Consider the following 26448-nt stretch of genomic DNA (forward strand, 5'->3'; position numbering starts at 1 on the left):
TTCAGACAATAAATGGAATCTGGTGACTAATCTTACTACTTTTGTATGAATGTTTTTTCACTCTAAATTAAGAATCTGTATGTCTGATGGATTTGTTGTTGAAATATTTTTGCAGAAAATTTCAACTGCTATTCATACTTTCATAGTAAATTGGTGCGCTTTACCTCTATCCAGCTGCTTCTCATCTTTCTGTCAAGGTCTTCAAGTCTACTTTTTCCTCCTGTAAAAACTGTTTTGGTTCAAAATTGTGCAGATAATTCTGGGGTATTTTACTCGTTAAAATTAGTTAAGTTGAATCTGGCCAGTAGGCTGTCCATTCTTTACCAGGCATCTTAAACATTACTTCTAGTCAGTGGTTAATGTTACTCAACTGAATATCCAACCCATGTCTCATAGTCCTGTGCTACTATCTTCAAATAGCTCTTCCTATTTAATATGTATTTCTCTTTTGTGTGACATCACAGCTGCTTGCTTTGTACCTCAGTTTTTGCCTCAACTGAAAATACTCTGAAGGTTGTATTGTATTTGGGCGGTGCAGCATTGTATCTGTTCGTCATGCCTTAACCAGACCATGATTCTTCTAAAAACCTTTGTAAAATGAACTTGTATTTCATCAGTGTTTAAGTCGTTTGCTTGTTTTCTAAATAACTTTGCTATGAAAATCCTGAAAAACAAATTAGAATAGTTTTCAGGATATAGGGTCTGTGTGATTGTATCTAATATTTATTCTCCTTTTTTCTGCTCTTCTCCCTGTCTTAACAGGAATTAACAACCTCAACCTGTTCCCCAGACTGACAATCTAAATTGCATATTGCCACGTAATTTTTCCTCTTTTTCCCTTTCATCAAACATCAAGTGCCTTCCATAATTATTGCCTTGTTTTCTGGAAGGGAAAAGCTAGATTTTTTTTTTATTGTATTTTTTATTGTATTTTGATAAATAATTGTAAGTGATATCAGCCCTTATTTACTCTCTCTTTTCTTCCTCAGAAACCCAGGTACAGTTATCTTCTGTGCCATGCCTTAACACATCACTGGTACCTTTGTTCCACTGCAATCTGTTGGGGCGAGGAAAATGCCCTACTTGTCTGTTTTCGGCAGCATATGCAAGGATACCCATGTAAGAAAGAAAAAAAAAACAACCCGAAGTTTGTACTAATTGTAGCAGGATGCCTTCTGTTCTGCAGTGGGCCCCACACATTCAGTCAAAGACCTTGCTCTACTGAATGAAATGGAGTATCTATTTCTGTCAGCCTCACATATGCGCTAATGTCTCTGTCAAATTTCTTTTTTGGCCCCCTAAGGTAGCATTCCACTGATGGTACTCAGTCTTGGTGACACTCAGCTGCTAGAGCAGAAGGAGTAACATAGCTTGATGGCCCACTCTGCCCACTGTAATGGGTGAACTGTTTCTCAGTTCACTGGTGATTGCTAAAAATCATTTGGAAGGGAGCATGCTGTTGTGTCCCAGCCCAGAGACCTGAGGTTAAAACCGGTCTTGACTCCTGGCAGCAGACTGCATGGCTTCTGATCTGGTGAACCCCATCTTCCTGTTGTTGCTTGGCATGTTGGTCTATAAAATGTGGTGCAGGTAATGTGCTCCTTTCGTTGAATCTTTGATTGCAGAGTGCTCTACAGCTGTAGGTTTACCTGCTGGCATGCTTCTGATTTCTAGAACCTGGTTGGTTTGTCAATGCTTATTCCTGTTTCTAGATTTGGATGAAGTGTGTATTTCCAAGATATGCTATTGTAACATAAAGCTCCTGATCAGCTCCCAGAAAGCCTCTCATTTGTTGTCTGGAAAACTCTAGGAGAAAGGAAAAAGGCAACAGTGAGTGACTGAATTGGGCACACTGGCCATTCTGTCCCTGTGCCAAGACATGCTCTGTGTCTGTTCTTCAGTTTTATTTTTTTTGTCTTAAATTGACCTTTCATTGGTCGTAACACATAAATTTTAAATGCTTAAATATAACACACTTCTCATTATTTGGTTAACAGGAAGAAAAGAGGAAAAATGAATGCAACAGCACCCCAGCAGCACTGGGAACAAGCCACTTAACCTGAACCAGGCTGAATGTAGTGCTCTGACCCAGACAACCACATGTGAAGTCTAAAATTAAGGTTTACCAGAGTCATGAGGTTGATCTTTGTGTAAGATGTGTAGTGATGTGTTTTTCTCATGGGTTTCAGTTCCTGTTACCATGTAAAATTAGAGAGAATGAACCACACGCATTTTTGGAGATATCTTCTGTGCTGCAAATTATATGTAGCACCTAATACTAGTATTAAGGTGAATTACACATTTTTAGTTAGAAAACCATTCCATCATGACCAGATTGCTAGCAGGAGCAGCTGACCAAAGTGCAGCTGACCATGCAAGAGTTGATCATCTCTCCAAATCACGACATCTGGTTTGGAGTCAGAAGTATTTCTCAGCCAGATAGTAAAACTTTAATCTTTCAGCCACAAAGTGTTGAACGCTGTTTGTATTACATGTTGTTCAAGATGCCAAAGCTAATGCAGCAACAGACTTGCTTAACCTTACCACATAGAATATAACTAAAAACTCAATACTCAAATTATAGGCATAAAAAAGGTTATTACTGTTATTGCAACTAACTTACTCTGTTGTAGGCCTTCAGAGCAAGGCACGAAGTATTTCAGTAGATTCTTAATAATTATGTCACTGTTTTGTATAAAGTATTAAGGCCTTTAGCTGGCAATGTCAGTATTCTTGGAGAGAGTATGGTTCTGTCTGTACCTCTGGAATGATATGCTGACTGAAAATACAGTAAAGCACAGTTGTTTGCGTATTTTTTTCTGTCGCCTCATAAGAACTGAATGTGTATGATGCATGTATATGATGCATTTAGAGTGGAGCTGGAAAATATATGTATTACTTGATTGAGGAGTTTATGCTTCTTAGTAATATGCAGTTGTACTGAAAAAGCTATTAGTATTTTTTAAAGCATTTACAAGTATGCTTAGGAAATGGCTCATCCTCTGATTTAAAAACAGAATGCAAAACTTGTTTTATCTGCCTACCTCCAACTTTTGCAACCTCACTGCCTTTCACTTTTCAGAAACTTACTTGAGCAAGAACTATTTATTTTATCTAGAACTTTGAATGTGTTAATTTGTTCCAATGTATTTTTTTTAATTGAAATGCTATTAGGTTGCTTTTGCTTTTGTACAAACTGTTTCTGATTTCATTTAATTGAAATGCTGTTAGGTTGCTTTTGCTTTTGTACAAACTTTTTTCCCCTATGTTTTGTGTTAATACAATGCATCAAATTTTCAAAGATAAAATCTGATATAGCTATTCCATTACTTCAAAAATACTGAGATTTATAATAGAGGTATTTGATAGACCCAGAATTCAGGCTGCTGAAGAACATATGCTATGATACAACATTTGGCTGCATGAATCTTATTTTATTTTTACATTTTCTGTAAGACAGCCATGTCCTTCATTTGTGGAATGAATGGTGTGTATTGAATTTGTAGATGTTTGGTGCTTTTTGTATGGAGTGAGTGGATGATTAGAATTTAAAGATACCTTCTAAATCCAGCACTACATATCAGCTTATTTTGCACTTAGAATTTTCAGTGAGGGTCCCATTGCCAAATCATAATACCTTTGAAAATACTATATGTTTTCTACTTTCTGTAGATTATAGTGCTGTATAACCTGAGACTGGAACACTGCCAGAAATGAAGAACATCATTATGGCACTTCTGTGCACAAAGAGAGGAGTCAAGGGCTGTTTTGAGCATAGGATTTGACCTAGTATTCTGAAAATACTTATCATAATAACCTGTGATATTTTTATAGTACCTTTTTAACTACATTGTCTAGCTTCTTTAACCAAAACTAAGGCCTCTTCATGCAAAATACTGCATGTGTGTTTTTTAAAAAAAAAAAGTAAATAAACCCCTCAGTTTTCAAAGTATTTCTGATATGAACAAAAGAATTGAGCATTTAAACAACAGGGAAACTAACCTTTGGGATCAAATAGCTGAGACACTATGTTGATGATAGGAGGGAGGGGAAAGCTTTGTGGTCAAAAGTTACTGTTGGCATCACCAAAGACAACGAGAATATAAAAGGTTGAAACCTTGGGTGAAAGGCATTGCAGTCATAGTTGTGATTCTGCTAATGAAATTGCATGTAGTATAGCTGTCATTTTTTTGCAGTGTATTGGAGGAGTTTTCTGAATCTCTGAACCATGAAGCTCTTTTGCAATAGGAAAAACTTTTTTTTTTTTTTTAGGGGGGAAGAAAATCAGAAGTCTACCTGCTACCTATGGAGATATTAGCAGCATTAAGAACAGTTTCCAAAACCATTGCAGATCAATTTTTCCCCTCTTTCATTAATAATGTGTGTACAGATGTTAGAAAAATTGAATTAGAATAATGTAAGTTAAACTGTGTTTTGTGATTATTTTTTTTTTAAAGTTATTTCCTTGCTATATAAAGGTGAGTGAGTCATTAGGGTTTTTTCTTTCCATCTTATACTGCCCCTTCTTCCAGAAACTGGCTGCTCATGACCTGGACAGGTATACTCTTCGTGGGGTAAAAAACTGGCTGGATGGCCGTGCCCAGAGAGTGGTGGTTAATGGAGTTAAATCCAGTTGGTGTCCGGTCACAAGTGGTGTCCCCCAGGGCTCGGTGCTGGGGCCAGTTCTCTTTAATATCTTTATCAATGATCTGGATGAGGGGATCGAATGCACCCTCAGTAAGGTCACAGATGACACTAAGCTAGGTGGGTGTTTTGATCTGCTTGAGGGGTCTGGACAGGCTGGACCGATGGGCCGAGGCCAATGGTATGAGGTTCAACAAGGCCAAGTGCCGGGTCCTGCACTTGGGTCACAACAAAACTAAAATATAACAACGCTGTTTTGTTAACTGTGTCTTGCATGCCATAGGATGCTACTGAAAAAAAGATCTCTAAGTATGATCTTCCCAGAATTTGTACTCTATTTTTTTGCCTCTTACAAAATGCGCTTTTTTCAGCTAACAGTCACAGATGATTTATTTACAAATACGTCAGCCCTTCTCCCAAGATTTTTGTTTCATTAATGAGATTTTAAGACAAAACTTCATACACTCCTCCTACATATGCAATGTAAAACTACTCTAAAACTATTTCATTCCATCTGATCACTTCTTGGGGGCTGAGCTTTTCTCCCTGGTGAAAAGTGATAGGACAAGAGGAAATGGATTCAAGTTATGTCAGGGGAGGTTTAGATTCGATATTAGGAAACATTTTTTCACAGAAAGAGTTATTAAACATTGGAACAGCTGCCCAGGGAGGTGGTGGATTCGCCATCCCTGGGGTGTTTAAAAAAAAGGGGTAGATGTGGTACTTAGGGACATGGTTTAGAGGTGGTTTTGTCAGGGTAGGTTAATGGTTGGACTTGATGATCTTAAAGGTCCTTTCCAACCTTAGCGATTCTATGATTCTATAAACTTTCCTTTTCTTCTAAGTTCCAGCCTTCCTGGATGCCGTTGTCCTTCAGGACTGCCTCCCAAGGGACTCTGTCAACCAGTCTCCTAAACAGGCCAAAGTCTGCCCTCTGGAAGTCCAAGGTGGCAGTTCTGCTAATCCCCATCCTTACTTCTCCAAGAATTGAAAACTGTATTATTTCGTGATCACTGCTGCTTCTTTGCTGTTCATCTTTGTTGTTTCTTGTTTGTTTTTAAGATATACAAAATACACTAATCGTAAGATATTTTTTTTTTCTGTTTGCGTCTGTTTTATAGTTCTGCTGCCTGTAGCATATCTGGGAATTGTGAGGATTTGCTGGAGTTCTTGGAGCACAAAATATTGTATTAAAACCACTCATTGCATGAGTAATTTATTCGCTGATACATACATACACACATGCTTATCCGTACCTGTATATTGGCAAGAGTACTTCCTAGTTAAAAACCAAAAATACAGCCTACCATATTGGGGTACAATTGAAACATCCCATAGGATATATCTGGTTATTTTAAAACTTTCACTGACAGTTAGGCAGCTTTTCTGGTTTCATAGCCTTCTTGAGCTGCTTGCCTCTCTGTGCTCCCCGGACTGTTGGCTGCCCTGCCAGCTGCTTTCCTGTTCAGCTAACTTATGACCTGGAAAGTTGGGGAGCTTATGTAGTGAGGGACCTCAGACCTTAGGAGATTCGCATACACAAGATGCCTACTAGGTAAGCTGTCAAAACTGAAATTGTATCTGGGCAACCATCAGGCCTACAAACCAGAACAACCAATGTTGTCATTTTAGGTGTTTCTAAAAGGAAATCTTTAAGAACAGTTAGCATTTGTAAAGGAGGAATTTGAGATTTGTATTTTGTTCCAGTTTAATTTCATGTTGTAATATGTACTGTGTGTGTTATTCTCCAACAGAAAATCTCTGTTCAAATTTCTTTTTAGGCTATGATTTTAATTCTTTTAAATAAATGTCTTGGGTTTTAGTGCGTTGAATGTGCTGTTTTTTCCTCAGTGGTATTTGTAGCAACAATATGCATATAAAGGCAAAACTTACATCAGGAAAACTATAGGTTAAAAAGTACGGAAAAAAACATTCTACAAGAGGTATAAGATTGTCATGACTAATACAGTGTTTACGCAGTCACATTCATAATAATATTTGGTGTCTTATTTGTATCATGAAAATGTGCCAGATTGTCAAAGTTACTTTCAGAGTGCATAGGTGTTTTTTCTTATGATTTAATAGATAACCAGAATGCCTTTCTCTAATACAATATTATTTCATGTTTGTAGGTAATATATGCTTTGAACACTAAAAATGATGAACATGAAGCTGCTATCCAAGCTCTTAAGGATGCTCACGAAGAAGAAATTCAACAAATTCTTGCAGAGACCAGAGAGAAGATCTTGCAGTATAAAAGTAAAGTTGCAGAAGAAATGGATCTCAAGAGAAAGATCCAGGTTTTAGAAGAGTCACTGGAAGATCATAAAAAGATGAAACATCAGGCCTTGACAGAATTTGAAGCCTATAAAGATAGAGTTGAAGATATGCAGCTTTGTGCAGAAGCTCAGCATGTCCAACGTGTAGTGACCATGTCAAGAGAAGTAGAAGAGATCAGAAAGAAATTTGAGGAAAGGCTCCGGAGTTTCATACAGTTGCAAGTGCAGTATGAGAAGGACAAGCGTACAGCTCTGGAAGACTTGAAAGCTGCCCACAGGCTTGAGATTCAAGAACTTCTGAAAACTCAACAGAGTCAGAATGCCACTTTAAGTAAGGGGCAAGAAAAGCTAGAGGAGTTGCATAGACTGGAGCTGGAAGACTTGAACAGTAAAGTTGAAGAGTTAAGACTGGAAAGAAAAAAACTCATTGAGGACTATGAAGGCAAACTCAGCAAAGCACAGTCCTTCTATGAACACGAACTTGATTCTTTGAAAAGGTCTCAGCTTTTTACAGCAGAAAGTCTGCATGCTTGCAAAGAAAAAGAAGTGGAGCTAAGAAAAGAATTTCAAAACCAAGAAAGTATGTTACGGAAGAACCTGGGAAAGCTTAAAACTGAATTGCAAATGGTCCAGGATGAAGCTTCCAGTCTACGGGAAAAATGTCAAAAACTTCAGGTGGCTCTTGGTACAGCAGAAAACAATGTTCAGGTGAGACCAATTATATGTTATTCCCAAGACTGTGACTTTTCCTATTTATGCTGTCTTTCAATGAGGGTGGTAAGTTGAGATGGCTGGAACATGTAAACTAAAGTTTCTGTCACTCGTACTTAACTATCATCTACGTTTAAATTTTTTAATTTATATTATTAAGTTTACGTGTTTAATTTTCCCAAACTGAATTAATACTACCTTATATTCCAGTAGAATCTAGAAACCCCTACCCAGGGGAAAGTTTTGGTCTCCTTCCTTTCAGCTGTTCATGAACGGAACTTGATTGTTCTAGTCATACAAGTGTAGTATACGCAACAGACTACTCAAAACTGGTACCACTTAAAGAACAGACATAAAACTCCAAACCAAACCCTGTTGCCTCCCACTTCAAAGAAAGAAAGAAAAAAAAAAAGGGGGGGGGGGGGCAAAAAGCTAAGCAATATCTTTGCATCAGGTCTCCATATAGATGGATCCCTCCCTTCCCCCCCACCCCAAAAAAAAAAGAATTTAGACGGGGAAGGAGGAAGTTGGTGACTGATACCATTTGAGATGTTATGCTGACAAACTGAAATGCTTGCTAAAAAAGTTGAGAAACCACTTACTTAGACTGTAGAGTTTCTTCAAAAAATATATTTGACAGGAATGTAACAAAACTGACATTATAAATACAATGAATATTCTGTATTCAGTGCAGTCTTGCTTGTAGAGATCATTAGTGACTATCTTGCATAAACATGTTGAGTGTTAAGAAAAGTAAGTTTGTGGGAGGTAAGAAAAAAAGACAACTGTCTGAATTGTTTTAACTTTTTTATTATAACATCTTCAGTGTTGTTTTCACAAGCAGTAACTGAAGTACTGCACGCATTTTCAGTATGTACTGGTTTTGGCTGGGATAGAGTTAGTTTTCTTCATAGTAGCTTGTATGACTCTGTTCTGGATTTGTGCTGGAAACAGTGTTGATGATACCAAGATGTTTTAGCTATTGCTGAGCAGTGCTTACACAGAGTCAAAGCCTTTTCTGCTCCTCACGCTGCCTTGCCAGCAGGGAATGCACAAAAAGTTGGGAAGAGACACAGCCTGGACAGCTGACCCCAAATGACCAAAGAGATAGTCCATGCCATATGACGTCACGCTCAGCAATAAAAGCTGGGAGAAGAAGGAGGAAGGGGGGACGTTTGGAGTTATTGGTGTTTGTCTTCTCAAGTAACCATTACACGTGATTGAGTCCTGCTTTCCTGGAGATGGCTGAACGCCTGCCTACCGATGGGAAGAAACGAGTGAAGGTCCTTATTTTGCCTTGCTTGCATGAACAGCTTTTTCTTTACCTATGAAGCTGTTTTTATCTCAACCCACGAGTTTTCTCACTTTTACCTTTAAACTGGAAGAAGGCAGGTTTAGATTAAACATTAGGAAGAAGTTTTTCACTTTGAGGGTGGTAAGGCACTGGAACAGGTTGCCCGGAGAGGTTGTTGAGGCCCCATCCCTGGAGGCATTCAAGGCCAGGCTGGATGTGGCATTGGGCAACCTGGGGAAGTAGGAGGTGTCCCTGCCTATGGCTGGGGGGGTAGGTCCTTTCCAACCTAAACCATTCTATGCTTTTTACCTTTCTGATTCTCTCCTCCATCCTGCTGGGGGGCAGTGACTGAGCAGCTGTGTGTTACTTAGCTGCTTACCAGGTTAAACAACAACACAGTGTTATTTAGATACTAAAGTTTCTTGTCCTTGAAAAAGAACAAGACATCCCAGAAATACAAAGACTGAATTATTTTTCTCAGGCAGCAAAAAATAGGATTGACTATGCTGGACTTGGAATCTTGGAAAAGATTCTGTGAAATTCTGCTTGCTTTTTGGTAGCTATCCTGAGGTCTGAAGAACAGTAATCTCTGGGGATAAGCCTAAGTATCTCTTCTTGTGTGTTTGTAGTTTTTCTCAAGTTTCAGAAGTACCTTAAATGTGATGGTTGGAGTAATTTTGGAAGCATCAGTGGGTAAAGCTGAGATGGGCCATGAGCTTTTCCCGTTTCGAATCTAATTCCAGCCCATCTTTTGGGCTATCCTTCCTTCTTGTGTTAAAAGCTACAGGGTATAGTGAAAGAAGACTGCCATCTTTATTGGATGTTAAATTTAGAATACCTTATTCCACTTTCCCATGGGGCCTTCCAAGAGTTCCTTTCCAACTCTATTTAGTTAATGAAGCGGAACTCTTGCCTTTCAATTGATTACACCAAGGAGGTGGGTTTCTGGCAAGCTGAAGCGAAGAGGAAACCCACTGTATATTGATTATACTTGCAATAAGGGAGTTCATCGTGGTTCCAAAGAGAAGGCGTCTAGTACAGTATTCACAGCAGATTTTTAAGTCAAGTCCTGCTCTCATCATCATGGATCAGGTGGCCAAAGGCATAATCTCACCACTTCTGGTGTTCGTGTTTCATTACGCAACCTGTGTACTGTCCAGTGTTTTCCCCAATTCTTTTTCCCACTTTAGTTTCTGAAATGATCCGTTTCTTATTCCAGTGACTTGAATGATGAGAAATCTAGCTTTTCTTTTAAAACAGAACAAGATTACCTTTTCCTTCCTGCATGGCTGAGAATACATCATCATCACACTACCCAACATATGCTATTGTGAATCAGTATATCAGACTTAAAACATACTAAAAGTTTGATTTAACTAACTGCCTAACTCTCATTTTATGTATGTATATTCCTGTGCAGCTTAACTTGTGTCAGTACTGGACACTCACAGTTGCTATGAAGGACACTGTAAACTGCTGTGAACATGTAATGTATTCTTCAATGTGAAGAACTCTCAGATACCAGAAACCAGGTTTCTCAAATTAGCCCCCAAACTCTGTGGACCATTTTACTGTTTTTATTTTTCATATACCTTTTTGAATGTTGTCACATTTCTTTTATGCATCCTTGTCATGCCATGTATCCAGTATGTTATAGTGCTTCAACAATATCTTTGGAAAAACACATAATACAAAATGAATATGACTGTAATATTACAAGATTTCAGCTTTTGTATGAATAAAACTTGTTTGCTGGAGGGTCTTTTCAGTTCATTTTAACCTGGTGCTCATTTAAATTTAAATGTGATTGTATATAATGATAACAGGTGGTTATACTGTTCTTCCTCTAGGTTCTTCAAAAACAGCTAGATGATGTGAAGGAGGAGGAGATGTCATTGTTAAGCAAACACAAAGAAGTGGAAAGTGAGCTAGCAGCTGCTAGAGAGCGCTTACAGCAGCAGGCCACTGATCTTGTTCTCAAAGCCAGTATGTATGTCAGTAACTTATCTGGAAATGAACTTCATCTGTTTGTTCTAGCCTTTCCTTTGTCTGTTAACCTTGTGCGGGTTTAGAGTGCCTAAAGACTGTTCAATGCTGTCCATAGATGTTTCTGACAAGTTTTGATTTTTAACTGTTTTAATATCATATGGGTTGTACTTATGACTTTTTTTTCTGTTTGTCCAAACGTTTTACTTTGTATGGCATGCACGCATCTTCCAGGCCTTGGAATTTCTTGCCTTAACTGCACTTGTACAGAATGCTTCTGTTGTGTATCTGTTCTCCACATAATCACTGAAATGTGCTTCCTGTTCCTCTATCCTTTTTCAGTTGCCTTGCCTTTTTGCTGAGACTGCGGTACTTTGCTTTATACCTACTGTCAGAAGACTTGTAGCTTATTGGTTAAAAAAAAAAAAAAAAATAAGATGGTTTTGGTTGGGAAGGGATTTTGAAGGTCCCTTACTCCCACCCCCCCAGCCATAGGCAGGGACCCCTCCCACTAGACCAGGTTGCTCAAAGCCCCATCCAGCCTGGCCTTGAACACCTCCAGGGATGGGGCATACGCAATTTCTCTGGGCAACCTGTTCCAGTGTCTCACCACCCTCAGAGTGAAAAATTTCTTCCTATTGTTTAATCTAAACTTGCCCTCTTCCAGTTTATAGCCATTCGCCCTTGTCCTATCACTACATGCCCCAGTAAAAAGTCCTTCCCCAGCTCTCCTGTAGGCCCCTTTTAGGTACTGGAAGGCTGCTATAAGGTCTCCCTGGAGTCTTCTCTTCTCCAGGCTGAACAACCCAAACTCTCTCAGCCTCTCCTCATCAGGAGAGGTGCTCCAGCCCTTGGATCATCTTTGTGGCCCTGTTAGGGTTTTCCTTATAGCTGTTTTCTTGACTTTTCTGTGCTCATTGGCATATGGAAAGGCATAGAAAATGGCTTAAGACTTCCCTGTCTACATGTGGCTTTTAACTTATTGGCATCATCTCTCTAGTTAACTGCTTAGTGGTAGGACATGGGCTTGGGCCTAAGTGCTTGAGCTTGGTTAACTATACTATAGGTAGGACCGCAGGCTAAAAATAAGCCCCTGATATATCTTTGGCCATTTTCAACTAGACCAATCGTAGAAATACCTGATTATTTTCCACACAAGTTAGCACAAGCCTGGGGGCCCTTCCCAAAAGTCAGTTTGGATATGATCACCTTGTTTTGAAGACTGGGACTTTGCCAGACTCTGCCAGTCAGCCTTAGGGCCAGAAAATACTTCACAGCGTTAACTTGCTAATACTTTAATAGTTTACTATTTATATTATATACTATATATAATACTATATTTACTGTTACTGTAATAGCTTACTATTAGCTGGCTACACATGGCCTAGCCCTCAAACTGTGTATGTGATTGTGGCCTGTATCAAGGTTTTATTTCTGTCCTTCAAATAATGAAGCTGTTCCTACAGCTGGGCAGAGTGTGTCTGCTGCCTAGGAGAGCTTCATGCCTAGGACAAGTGGCACAGATGAGCTAGCTAAGGTAAGGACTAGGAATAGTCTGGGCTATATGTTTGGACAATAGGCCAGCTGGGACCCAAGACTGAAAGGTCCTAGTGGATGTAAATAGCTAAAAGGAATAGGCTCCCTGCTAAGAGGATCTCAAATGGAAATCTGAGCCTCCAAAAAATGATGGGTCAGGCATTTGTAGAAAAAAAAAAACAACGCAAAACATAACATGAGATTGTTGGCGGAAATAAACCTGTTCTCACACATTCTTTGGCCATTCCTGTTTCTTTCCTTAGGCAGAAGCATAGGAGAGTTTCAGCAGCCAGCCCCAGATTTACGGGAAACAATATCCAGGCTGTTTTTCCTTATTAATGATAGCAATGAGTCATCTAGACTGTGCGTTCAGCACTGGTCTCCTCTGGCACTGAGGTTTTTAGCTTCAGCAGAAATTGCAGTGTGTCCACGCTGTTGCTGAGCTCAGTGGCACTGTCAATGGTACATCCTTGCTTTGCGGCACCTTGCTGAGCAACAAGAACCAGGAGCCCTGTTTACAGTGGTGCCACCAAGCCATTACTGTGTAATACAATTGATTACCAGCCCATTTGGAAATGGTTTCTGACACTGGCCCACAGCTACCTCCTTTGATTTTTCAGCTCACACTTGGAAGTAAAAAATCCTGCCATGAAGAAACTAAATTCTGATACTTCATTACCATTCAAAGTATTTACTCTGTGTTGCAATTTCAGAATGCTGTAGTAAGTCTTTTATGAGAAATTAATATATTTCTCTTCCATTTGTCCTGAGATTCTAAACTTGAAAGGAAACTGCTGCATTTCATACCTTCTGTGTAGAGTATGAGGAATGGGAAACCTCTATTGTGTGTTCGTATTGCTAGGACAAAAGCTCTAGATCAGTGTGTGTATGTGCTTACAATAAAATATGTATGTACATAATGCTTCCTGACAAACTTGAAATTGTTGTATGATTATTTTCCTTGTTGGATTGTACAATCTGGGTTTGCAAATAACATTTAAGTAGCTGAACCTTTGACACAAAGTAGTTTTTGAAATGTTACAGACTTAAATGTACTCATTATCTTAAGTTTTTCTCTTCAGTTTTTAGTTTTATCAAACAAAAATGCCAAAATGATTCTTAGAATTCGTCAGGGCTTAGTACAATTAGACGTGTGCATTGTTTATAAAAATACTACTAATTTTGTAGCATTTTTCATGGCCGAATTCCATTATACATCCCACTGTCCTTCACTTCGCATCAGTGTCCACAAACAACAAAGACTAAAACAGTTTCCTTTTTGGCACAGGTCTTGTTTTAACTGCAGATGGAAATGAATCGGGAGGCTCAGTAGTTTTGTCTTGTGAGAAAGTGACACACAGTCCACTTTTTTAGTAACTTAAATTTAAAAGTAATACTCTTATTAAAACTCAACTAATCTGTCATTTTTGAAGGTTATAATAAAACAGGGGGGAAGGGATGGGGGAACAGGTCTCCCCTAGAAGTTGTGAGTACAAAAACAATAAAAAAAACTTATGCTGAATAAATAACATTTTCTTATCTAGATGCTTTCTTTATGTGAAACCCTTAAGGATCTCTCTATAACCCTAGAAAGTCTGTTTATTTACCACTTAATTTTATCATGTGCTAATTTTTAAAAGGCATGTCTAGGTCATGCAATTTATGAAAGGGATAATAGGGTGTTTCTATCAAAAGAAACCATTCCAACGTGGAATATCAGCCTAGGTATGACTTCATGATGCTTCTACAAAGATGTTAAAATAATGGGACAACATCCCCTTTCTTGTCTTTCAATTGAACAAACTTAGGAGTGTCCTCTTTACCACAATAGTCTTCTATCTGCTCCTAAGCCTGTCCCAGAATAACAGGAGTTTTGCTGCTTTAGTCAGTTATCTAGTAGTAGTATTTTCAGTAACACAGATATACATTAAGAAGAACAAGCACAAAAATTTATGAAGTCACAAACCTTTTCCGCTGGTGATGTGAAGGACAGATGATAGTACTGTCTAGCTTTGTAGATATTTTTAAAAAATATATATAAAGAAATTGAAAGCAAGCCTCTAACCTGCAAGGATTTAGATCCTACTTTACGATGGAGAGAATGAATTTTGCTACATTTTTAGTTGTATACCTATAGCAAAATAAACAAAGTGTAATTCCGTAAGTTTTACATAGCTTTAGCTGCTATACCTTGCATGCTGGTTAAATTATGAGTTTGATAAAGCAATAACATCTTTACCATTAGACTTCAGTGTTCTGCTTTCTGTTGTGTAGCTTACGGTGGGACAAAAATGTGTGGTTTTAGGTGGGGTAAGTTCTTTGAAATAGACGGTCCATGTTCACGCTATTGCCTACCTCTGCCTTCTCTTGGAGTCAATATGCAACTTTGAACCAGAAAAATTGAAATTAAAGGAGCCCCAGCACCAAGCACTCTACTGTTGTTGGACACTTTACAATAAAACTAAAAAGGGGAGAAGTGGAGGGGAAGATAAGCATTGCAGTGAAGATAATGGAGATCCATGTGAAAGCTTCCACTAGAGTCGTACTTCAGGAAGTTACTGAAGTATGAATGTGTACTTAAATTACATGAAACCAATGGTGTGAGGTTTTAAAGAGCTGTTTTGTTTTTAGGTCACATTGGAATGCTTCAAGCTACTCAAATGACTCAAGAAGTTACAATCAGAGATTTGGAATCGGAAAAGTCTAGATTAAAAGAAAAATTATCCCAACTGGAAGAGGAAAGAAACTTACTACAAAGCAAAACACAGAGTCTGGATGAGCGACAAAGGCAGCAAATTCTGGCCTTAGAGAAGGTTAAACAGCTTATTGGCTTTGGTTGAATAAAACCAAAAGACCTAGAATTCTAAGAAAAAATGATTATGTTTTAATTTTTGTGTGCTATGACCAGTAGTAGTATGTTCCAAGTATATCGCATGTAGCAACATAGGATGACCAATGTAGAGTATGAAGTGAGAGTAGAGGGAAATAAGATTATATGTTCAGGCTGCTTTGGACATCTAACAATTTCATTTAATTTATGTGTAGTATGTTCAGGTTGCTTTGGACATCTTCTAACAATTTCATTTAATTTATGTGTAGATGCCTAGTATCTAAAGTCTCTCACTAAGGAGAAATGTGAAATGGTTAAAGAAGAATTAAAAAATTTAAAAAATTAAATTTAAAAAGCCATGCTCTGAAAATGTGCTGAACATGTTTGAAAATACTGAACTGGAGTTTTCTATAGGCATGATACCTGATTGCTGTTTCCCCAGATTAAATAGAGAAAAAAAAAAAAAAGGTTTTAGTAGTGATATATTGCTTTGCGTGGGTATATTGAAACTACCTTTTAGGTTAATGAATTACTTAGTGCTTAGCATTTGCTAAATTTGTTTTATATGGAAGTTAATTTCTGTAGATTTATTTTATCAGTAACGTTCTTGTATGTTTTCTGCTTACTCTTCAGATTTTTTTTGCTGTTTAATAGAAATTATTGTTTTTTTCTCTGTCTCTTATAGAAAGTAAATGAAGCAAGGGAGACACAACGTGAATATTATGAGAAGGAGCTGGTAAAATTGCAAGCAAGATTGGAGGGAGAGGCTGCACAGTTAAAGGAGGCACATTCTAAGACCTTAGAGGAATTGGCATGGAAACATCATACTGCAATTGAGGCCGCACACAGTAATGCTAATAAGGATAAGAAAAAAATGCAGATGGTGGGTTTGAGTTTTCTTAATAATCAAAGGTATTACAAAAAGCAAAAGTTAGAGTTTGAACTGTGTACTGTGTGTTTTTGTTGTATGGCAAGTTTTATTTGGAGTTACCGGCAGATCTGCTGTGCCTTTCTGAAGACACTGCTCAGCCTTTTTTAAAATAACATGTACCTTGCCAAAAAAAAAAAAAAGCATTTGTACTGACATTTGTCTGCGTACAGAAGACACATTCTCAACTCAAAAGCTTTCTTTTTGAGTATAGTAGGTGGGGTTCTTTCCCAGGCTTTGTGACCCATATTCAGAAAGGTTGGTATATCATTCAAGATCAGTTCTTCTGAAGGAGATCAAATATTATGTTACTGTAATATTTATTTAAAATTCTCATCAACAGTCCAGAAGTACTAAAAGTTATTATACTAGTACTTGACTATAGATATACTCACAAGATGACAACAGCTGTTCCTAACTTACATCATAAAAATATGCTAACTGTATATTGACTAGTCATTTACCTTTGACTGGAATCCTGAAACTGAAAGGCTTTTTTGTTTCACAAAATTGGCCTTTTCGGTGTTGGCATAGATGATAGGACCAATTTTGAATTACTGTATCTTAATCCGATTGTATGTACGTTATACACAAATTTTACCTTATACAGTAAATACAAGATAAATATTAATAGCCTGAACACACCAGGCTCCTCTGGCGTGTTCACAGGAAATATACCAAGAAACACAGTTGTAGTTAGTGATGTGCATCTCAGACTTTTTCTTGGGGGGGGGGTGTGTTGGTTTTTGGGTGGGATTATTATTATTTTTTCTTTAATTATTTTAATGGTGTATTGCTGCTTAGTTTTAGTTTGAATAAATCCCAAAGATTTTTTCATGTCTTCTAGTAGTGGAAGTAGTTCTCAGAGACATATGTGCACGTGATCTTTCAGGTTCACTTTCTTTGTAACTTTAAACATGCCTGTTATTAATACATTGTCTCTTAAGGGTTTCTGGGAATGTCTTTCTTTTACTTCAGTAAGATGTAGGGTTCTTTTTGTTTTCTTTTCTTTCGTTTGTTATTAAAATATTGTAGAAAATAAGAGGATATCATAAAATGTTTGTTCTTAAATCACTTAAATTGGTTAAAATAGGGAACCCCTCTATAACTGTGAAACTTGAAAAGTTTCACATTGAAAAAGGGAGATATTAACTATGAAAAGATGTCAAGGTCAAGATCTCAGTAAATCTTAATCAGTGTGCTGTCTCTGCTGTCAAACCTGTCTCACTAAGCACATGTTGTGTTTTTTGAGTAACTCAAGGAAGGAACAGTCGGTCTCAAATGCAGAGAAAAGTTGAATTTAGTATGAGGAAGAAGCATGGTACAAGGAGCCTTGTGATGGAGGATGTGAGGATTTATTGGGACTGTAAGACTGGGAAAGGCATCTGAGCTTTGGAAAGCTTTGAAAAAAATGGGTCAGAAGAGAATTCTAAAGAATGAGAATAGGACTCAAGAAATGGCTTAAATATATCTCTTTGCTTCAATTCTTCCATCTATAAAATGAGCTGTAAAAATGGCATCAGTTCATAGGAGGATTATGAAAATAGAGCTGCTAATAATTTTGCTGTACTGCACAGCTGTACTGACAAGTATCATAAAAGAACTAATTACTCAGTTATCAGAATAGGGTCTGAATAGCACTAGTGAAATTTTGCAGACAGCAGATTTCACAGTGCGAACAAGAAAAACTGAGCAAGTCTCATGCGGCAAGTTTCATTTGTCCCACGTGGTGATGGATCTGAGTTCGGTGAAGAAAACATGCACTTGTTGCATAGCAGCGTATTACTGAAAGTGTAACCCTCTGTTTTGTCACTCTGCCCCATTGGTACTAGGAACAAAGAGATTGTGCAAGCATTTTATACATAAAATATTTATTGCCTATTGCACACCCTAATGGAGTGCTAGGACTAACAAGCTACTTAAGCTTAATGTGTTTACCACCCCCAGCAAAACACTTGATGAGTCTCTGGTTTTGGATGAGGAAGGGTTGGCCTCTGCTGCTTCTTGGAATGGGCTGGATGACACTAGGTTGCTGGCTTCCGGCTTCCTGGGTTTCCTTAGAGTTTTATACCTTTTCACGATAGTCTTTTTCCTCGTGAACTCTTAGCTGTCCTGCGCTTGCAATCTTACCAGTGCCTGCAGTTGTACTTTTTGTTTCGTGCATGGTTCTGGTCTATGTATTTTCATAGCTGTTTCTGAGATATTACTGATTTCTCAGAAATCTGAGCCTAGGGCTACAGAGGGACTAAAACAATGCAAAGCCTTGCATTACAGCTGAGCCCCTAGGACAGAGTTAATAAAGGAGCTTCTGTAACTGAAAAACCTGAAGTCTTGTATTACCTGGTTCTGGAGCACCTTACCTGGCAACCTTAATTCATTATACCACAAAGTCTTCTTGAAGAAAATTATGTAGTGTAATCCACTGGAGTATATAATAAAGCTCTTAATTTTAACATGTTTCATGTTAAGTATTTTGTGACAGATATTGTTCTTCTGAAAATATATTGTCATATTAATAAAGCTGAAGCATACGTTTATAGTTTTCCTTAAAAAAAGAAAAAAGTTTCTAACAAATATGTATGTAACACAGGCTCATGTAAGAGAGATGCAATTCATCCAACAGAGTTGCTTTCAGAATTTGGCTATTACTCTACAGAGATCAAATGAAAACAGAGATATTATTTGATTATTTCCGTACAGTTGAACTTGAAGACTAATTGTTGATTTCTTTTGGTTCTACATAATTTTTATAGATATGGTGTGGGGCTTTTTTTTTTTTAAATTTATTGTAATGGCCTGAAAACCTTCCCAAAGCCCAGTCTGGATTTTAAGCTTTACTATTTTCTGTGGGGATCACGTGTAGGAGATAGATGCGTAAAGGATGAAGGATAAGCATATTATCAGTGTAATTTTATAAAAAGTTCAAACTTCTGCATTCTGTCAACTCATACTGAAAAGCTATGAAAGTAGATATAATTTCAATGATTTTGATAATTAAGTGCAAAGTGAAACTAGTAATTGAGAAGAAAGTCCTGTTTTCATGATTAATCAAGCACGTTAGATTAGAAAATGAACTGGAAAAATAAGGCATCTATTGTAAAAGGAAATAAATATTCATATTGTAACACTTTAACGAAAGGTCAGTTCTTGGTTGAGATCAAGAATATTTATGCCAGGAGGAGTAATTTGCATGTGGTGCACCTGTACTTTGTGATGACTGTATGGCAAGTATCTAATGTTTCTTCCATCCTTCTTATCTCTGAAGGAGTTGGAGCAGCAGTTTGAGAAGGAGAAACTGCATTTGGAGGATGATAAGAATCAGCTCCGACAGCAGCTAGAAAACCTGAAGGAAGAGCTGACAACGAAACTCACTTCTGCCAATCAGGAGGCAAGGTTTAACTTAATTGTGTCAGCTAATGGTCCTGCGCACTAGACTACATTTCATCAATAATGATCTTGTGCTTAGAGTCCAGTACAGAGCAAGGACTACACTGTTCAGTCTGTTTAGCGCATTGTTTCTGTTTAAAGCGGAGTATTCTTCAAACATGCTAAGTTACTTGGCTGCTTCTGAGCACTGATTTTATTGTCCTTTACAAAAATTAACAAAGCAAAAGAGGCTAAGGTACAAAACAGTTGACATAAACGGCCTAAACAGCCTTTCTTGTTTTAACTCTGCTTATTTTCTTATTAGGTACCTGACACAAAATACATGAGGAGACAGAGGGAAAATTGACTGTATTGACTGTATTTTAAACCCATATTTGTTTACAATTAATATATTGTAAATTCTGATCAGCCTCTTGACTTGCAGATGATCTTTGTATATTTCCATGACATGAAATATTTATAGTAAGACACAAATTATTTGCAATGTTTTGATATATGCAATCAGTGTTAAATTTATCATATCTCAATACAGTTTTAATTTTTTGAGCTTGAAATCACCAACTTCTTGTAATATAATATTTTTAAACTAGAAAGACATTCTGCTAATATAAAAAAAACATCAATGCATTCTTGTCGGGAACTTTTGCCTTGTTTCAAGACAATAATTCATCAGCTTCCTTGTTCAACAGGCCATACATATGATTTCAGTATGTGCTTTAAGACAGATGCAAGCATGAATTCAAGTACTCTTGTGCAATGATAGTTTCAGTACTGTTTTCTGTACCATACAAGTTCTGGAGATTGCAGGTGTCTGCCTAATTATGGTGGCTTGCAAATTGCACAAATGTTAAACTTGCTTTAGAACAAAACTGCTTGTTTTGAATAAATGGGAAAGATTGCCCTTTTTAAAGTCGGGGGTTTTTTATTAATATTTTTTTTAAGTGTATATTCTTATATGATAATATACTGCTATACTATTAATATAGCAATATATTACTGAATTAATATACATGTTAAAGTATTAAAATATTGTATGTTAAAGTATATATTATATAGTTTCAGTATATTAATACATACTTTTAGAATGGTACCTACCAGATAGATAGACATGCCAGAGAGTATATACTGCCTGAGTAGCTGAACCAACCGTCTTAAGAGCTCAGCACCACTGATCAGTCAGTGGTGAGTACCTGTTAAACAGGAGACTTTAGTTTCTTCTGATAGTTGTGAGTGCCTCTGCTGGTACTTCAGACCGTGGAGAAGATGCAAATTGAAGCTGGCACTGCTCTTGCTCTTTTAACAGTATGTTTACCTACATTCAAATTGATGAAAATATGATTTATTTATTATATATGTTAACAAAAACATACACAGGTTTATCTTCCACTTCAAAATTACAGAATATTTAGTTATTTCTTTTGGGCTTTAACTTCTCTGTTGTATGTTGACTTTCCTTGTTGCTGCATTAGATCTGAGAGCACTGTTGTCGTTCTATTGTCATTCAATGCTAGGCTCTAATTTAATTACTCTTTATCAACTTCTCTTCGGTTCATGAGTAATAAACTTGCTCCTTCTTTGAGGGAAATTACTTCAAATGTTTTAAGAATGAGTTTTAGTTATCTAACTGCTACCAAGTTCAGGCTTGGAGAATTCATCAGCACACTGAATTAAGAAAACAGGGGCATAGCTAAGGAATAGATAACTCCAGCATAAACTAAAATAGGGAATTAGGGACAGCTGTTATTTAGTAATTGAGCCAGGATAAGTGTAATACAGTATATTTTGCATACTGAGAGAATGAGAGAAAGTGTATCAGCAATACACTGGTGGTCTGTAAATCCACTCTGTGTAGTACAGAGGTGATACATCTTATTTTCTTACTATGTTTATCTTAAGCACACGAGACAAGTGCTTCACTTGCAACCACAGCTTACCCTTAGATCTCTATTGACAACTGACAAGAGTTTCTCAATGTCTTCGCTGACCTGGAAGAGACTTCCCTGTGAAATGTCTGGCACAGCTCAGCTTAGCTCTTACATTTCTACTGCTGCTTCATTTTTTTGTTTCTTTTGTGTTAAGTTACAAGTGTCATTTAACAGTAGGCATATATTTATTACTTACTGTGGATGTTAGCTTAGTTCTAGCTTCCTTGCTGAGAAAGCTGCTTTTGAACCTATGCTACCCTCTTTTCCTTTTGACAGACTTTTTGATAGCAATTATCTTAGCTAAATGATGGGGAAGATTCAAGCCTCATTAGGCTTGCTCCTAGTACCAAGCTATTGGAGAAGAGTGTAATCTTAAATACTTGCCGGAGGTTTTTTTGAGAGTTCAGGTTAAGTCACGATCTGAACTTCCTCAAATGTATCTCAGGATGAGGCTGGCTGTTTGCTCTATAAATTTGCTTCCTTTCACTGTAGACCAGGCAAGACCATTTAGAAAGACTCTGTCACTTGACAGAGTAGTCTAAGGACTGGCCATCTCCATGCGAAGGATTTCTAATGATATTACTCAGGATTGTTTTAAATAGCCTCCAGTGTTGCTTTGTCATTGGTAGAATAGACCTAAGCTCTTTGAGTTTCATTCCTGTGTAATGTTTCCATATCCTTTAGACCTACAGGACTGCTGTAGTTTCACGCGTTCATGTTTCATGTAGGTGGTGTGCTACTATCAGGTACGTGGACGGCAGTGCGCTTTGAGGATATCAATACAGTTTTAGGGGCAGTTTTTCATGTAGGGATTCTCCTTCAGGTAGTAGTGCTTTGTAGGCAATTACTAGTTGTTTGTATATAATGCAAAGGAGCACATAGACAAGTGCTCAAGATTACATTAGTTTTTCTCTGAGATTTGTCACGCTAAAGAAATTTGGGATTCCTTGCTGAGAGGAAAGGAGGAATCCCTCTATTTAAACATTTCAAGGGTTGCATACAGAGGGAGAGAGCTCTGGGAGGTGGGGGGGGGGTGTGTGCCTGTGTATGTTATAAAGAGTATTTGCATATGCTAACAAACAGAAAGAGTAGTTATAACTCCTACCTGTTCGTACCTGCAAACCAGAGGTTAGTCTTTTCTTGGGACACTTGTCCCATTGTGAATGAATTAATCTCAACATACAAAGGCAATGAAATAGACTATTACTTCTGCAAAAACTTCAGTTCCCATTAGCTGCTGTTCTTTGGTCCCCTGTGGCTCCCATTATTCTGTTTTTCCAGCCTACATATTTTAAAAGTTTATCTTTTCCTGTAGCTGGTAAACAATGTTCAATCTCTAATATTTTTACTTGAAGCAAAGAAGTATAGCATCGTTTTACAGATGGGCAGCTGAAGCACAAAGAGGCAGAAAAAAGTGTATTATTACATAGCAGTTAAGGAAATGATCACATTATACTCGACAGATAGTAGACTGAGCTTTCAACAGCTAGTTTATGGACAGGTAGCAATCTGAAAACAGAGGAACATATACCCTAGCACAAGTTAATATATCCATTAGATTAGAGTTTATATATTTTGAAATAGTGGTTCTCATTATTTTAATTTGCACAAAACGTGCTTCCTCACAGTAAAATGACAGGTAATTTCAGAACTCTTATGTAACTTCTTTCCTTGCAAAATGCTTCAAACATTGGTTGGATATTTTTTTACTTGTAAAAATCCTTTAGTTGAGTCTTTGATTTTTATAATATTACAGGATTTTTTTTTAATACAGAAACATTAAATGATATTGAAGGAGAATAGGCTATGCAAATAAAAATTTGTCTAGGTTGGAACTAGAAAACACTGGAAGAAAATGAAACCAAGATGACTTGGCTGCCATTAGTAATAATTATGGGAATTACAATATTATTTTTTTTGGTCATAGGTGTGTCGTCTGCAAGACCTAGTACGAAAAAGTGAACAAGGTCTTGGTACTGCAGAAGGACATATCTCCAGTCTTCAAGAAGCTCAGGAAATACTCCAGAAAGAACTAGAATTAACTAGAGCAAGATTGCGAGAGACCACAGATTCATTGTATAGTGTTGAGGTAACCATAATGTTGGAGAATAAAATGTGCAGAGTACAGACCCAGAGATTTTGGTCTTGTTTTTAAAACAGCAAGAAGTATTCTAGTGTACACATGATTGAAGGAGCTTCATATGGCTTCATTAAAAGAGATTTCTCTTTTTATTTCAAGCAGAGTTAAAAAAACCTGGAAAACTAGGATGGGTTTGTTTGGGGTTGGGTTTTTTTTTGTTGTTGGTTGTTGTTTGGAGGGGGGTTGGTTGGTTTTTTTTGTTTTCAGAACACTTAGTATTTAACAGGTATTGCAGCAAGCACATCTTTCTGCGGTTAATATAAATTGTAGCTGCCCAAGCATGTCCATACAAAATATATCCAGAGTTGGATTTTTCAGACACTTAGCAGTATTTCATTGGAATGTAAAAAGGATATGTGTTACACCAGTGCTATTCCAGACAGTTTCATGTCCTGGTGCAAAACAAGATCCAGAGCTTACTAGCTCTAGAATTCACTGAAACCTTTCAAATTTTTATTTTTTTGTGCATGCATACCATGTTTTCCTCAAATAATGGGCACAGTCTTCATTTCAGGCTCAAACTTAGAATTTCGGAAGATGCTTGAGAATAGTTTAAAGATATATGATATCTTGAAAGATAGCAGGGTATCATTCAGAAAATGTGACCACTTTATACAATTGAAGCAATTAATTTGTATAAGCACAAATATATTGCCATTTTGGTTAGCGTAGATGGAACTCGAACTGTAAGTTAATCTGTCAGTAGCTCCTTGACTTTAATACTAAGTATCATATAAGTATCATACCAAGTATAACCTTTCCTTTTTCTTTCTGCAGTAAACAATAAACATTTACAAGATCCAGCAATATTTGAAGTAGAGCAGCAAATATTAAAAAAAAAAAACAAACAAACCTGAATTTGTTTTCATACTGGTGTTATTTTCTTAACAAAACCAGCCTGAAACATGGTATTTGGTTTGCCTTTTTTTTTTTAATTTCTTTCAGCTATGGTTATTAGTTGTGCACCTTGCTACACTTTCTAACTTCCTCTGAATTTTTTTTTATTATTTCTCTTAAGTGTCCGTATGAACTACTGCATTCTTCTCTCTTCACCTATTATAACATTTAAATATTCATATATAGCAAGTTACTGGCAATAATATTTATCTTAACAGATTTTAAAATATATAAATGAAAAAATCCTGAAAAAAAATGCTCACTTTAAAAAGTCTTAATTAAATTCAGATGGCCATGTTTGCTTCTTATGAATGAAGCAAGCAAGCACTGCTGAAAAACATTCATGTAAGTATGATTTCTAGGTCGTACCTAATACTATTCCAGTATGGTAAAATCTGAACACAAATTGATAGGAATTTTTTTTTTTTTTTTCTGTGCTCAGACTGTGAAACCCTGTTTCTGGCAGGTTTGTCCTGTCAAGAAACAGAAAGAAGATACATGAACTTTGTATCAAATCCCGATAGCTTAAGCGTTGAAATTCAAATACTGAATTTTGCTGATTTAAAAAAAAAAATCCAAAACGTGCTTGTCAAGAACCTAAGCAACCTGCTCTAATTCTAAAGTTAGTCCTGCGCTGAAGAAGACTTGATGACTGTTTGAAGTTCTTTCCAATATAAATTATTCTGTGATTAAATGTAACCGTATTTGAAAATATTGCTTCCAGAAAACTGCTTTTTATAGGAATGCAGAATTCTGTTCCACAAGTATCAGCAGATATATAGCCATTAGTTGTGTTCAATTAGGAACTACACACTGAAAAAGTTATAGTTCAAGTTTTATGAGCCAATTATAACGTGACATTTTTATTATAAAGGTTTGACAGGTTTAAGGTTTGAAATACTTTTTTTTGCTGCTGATCAGTCTCTATTGTGAAGTTTGTGTTTGCAGGGAGAACTAGATCAGGAGAGACAACAGCACGAGGCAATGATTGCTGCCATGAGAGAAGAGGAAAAGTTCAAAGTTGACAGAATGGCTCGTGACTTGGAAATAAAATGGACAGAAAATCTTCGGCAAGTATTATTTTTTTTTATTTTATTTTTTAATAAGAAATGAAGTACATTACATACAAATGTAATAGCAAATGAAATGTAAAGCAAAGGTTTCTGTTATTATCTAGGCTTTTCCAATTATTGCTGAGTTCTTAATTCTTTTTCACTTCTTGCACAAGGCCCACTGCATTTTAGTTATTTGACCTTTGCTTTTAGACAGGAATGTAATAAGCTTCGTGAAGAGCTGAGGCTACAGCATGAAGAGGATAAGAAGGCAGCCATGACTCAGCTGTTGCAGCTGAAAGAACGTGAAAAAAATGCAGCAAGGGATGGATGGCAAAAAAAAGTTGAAGATCTTTTAGACCAGGTAACTATGGTCTCTTTAAGAATTGGAAGGCCATTGCAGTTTAGTTGCTGGTGGTTTATTGCTAATTAACTACATGAGATTGGTTGTGACATCTGTCTTTGAAATGAAATTTGTTAGAGTAATGCTTTTTAAACCTAATCATTATCGAACTTTTAAAGTAATATATGAAGATGCCTTAAAATTATATGAATGTCCTTCTTTACACTAAATGTGAATAAGCTTTTTACAGTTTTTTGGGGGGGGATTGGGAGGGTGTTGGCAGTCTCATCTCTTCGCTATAGGATTTTTTTGATTCTCTGTCTGCCCACCTATTCTACTGTAAATATTTACCAATGCTAATTGTTTGGACTTGGAGGTATCACTTATCTTTACAATAATGACACTGTACAAGTCACTGAAAAGTCAAAACGTCCCTCAGTTTCTACGACAAATTTATTACAGTTATGTCTTCTTAAGTGATTTTGGATATTATTTG

General features: G+C 37.0%; 1 protein-coding gene across 3 annotated transcripts in view; it reads left to right on the top strand.

Moving 5' to 3' along the window:
- The first annotated feature begins 6782 nt into the window (after positions 1–6782).
- The window catches only part of FAM184A (family with sequence similarity 184, member A), a 51603-nt gene continuing 31937 nt past the window's right edge, over positions 6783–26448 (top strand). For 2 of the 3 annotated variants that reach the window (XM_009883158.1, XM_009883166.1), the window contains exons 1-8: positions 6978–7631; positions 10779–10914; positions 15082–15263; positions 15966–16163; positions 19474–19596; positions 23448–23609; positions 25506–25631; positions 25827–25973. In XM_009883158.1, coding sequence (XP_009881460.1) covers positions 6978–7631; positions 10779–10914; positions 15082–15263; positions 15966–16163; positions 19474–19596; positions 23448–23609; positions 25506–25631; positions 25827–25973 — 1728 coding nt within the window. Of the gene's footprint in view, positions 7632–10778; positions 10915–15081; positions 15264–15965; positions 16164–19473; positions 19597–23447; positions 23610–25505; positions 25632–25826; positions 25974–26448 lie in introns of all 3 variants that reach the window. The other variant, XM_009883174.1, reaches the window with a different exon arrangement.

This window comes from Charadrius vociferus, unplaced genomic scaffold (assembly GCF_000708025.1).
Source record: "Charadrius vociferus isolate BGI_N301 unplaced genomic scaffold, ASM70802v2 scaffold230, whole genome shotgun sequence".
Lineage (NCBI taxonomy): Eukaryota > Metazoa > Chordata > Aves > Charadriiformes > Charadriidae > Charadrius > Charadrius vociferus.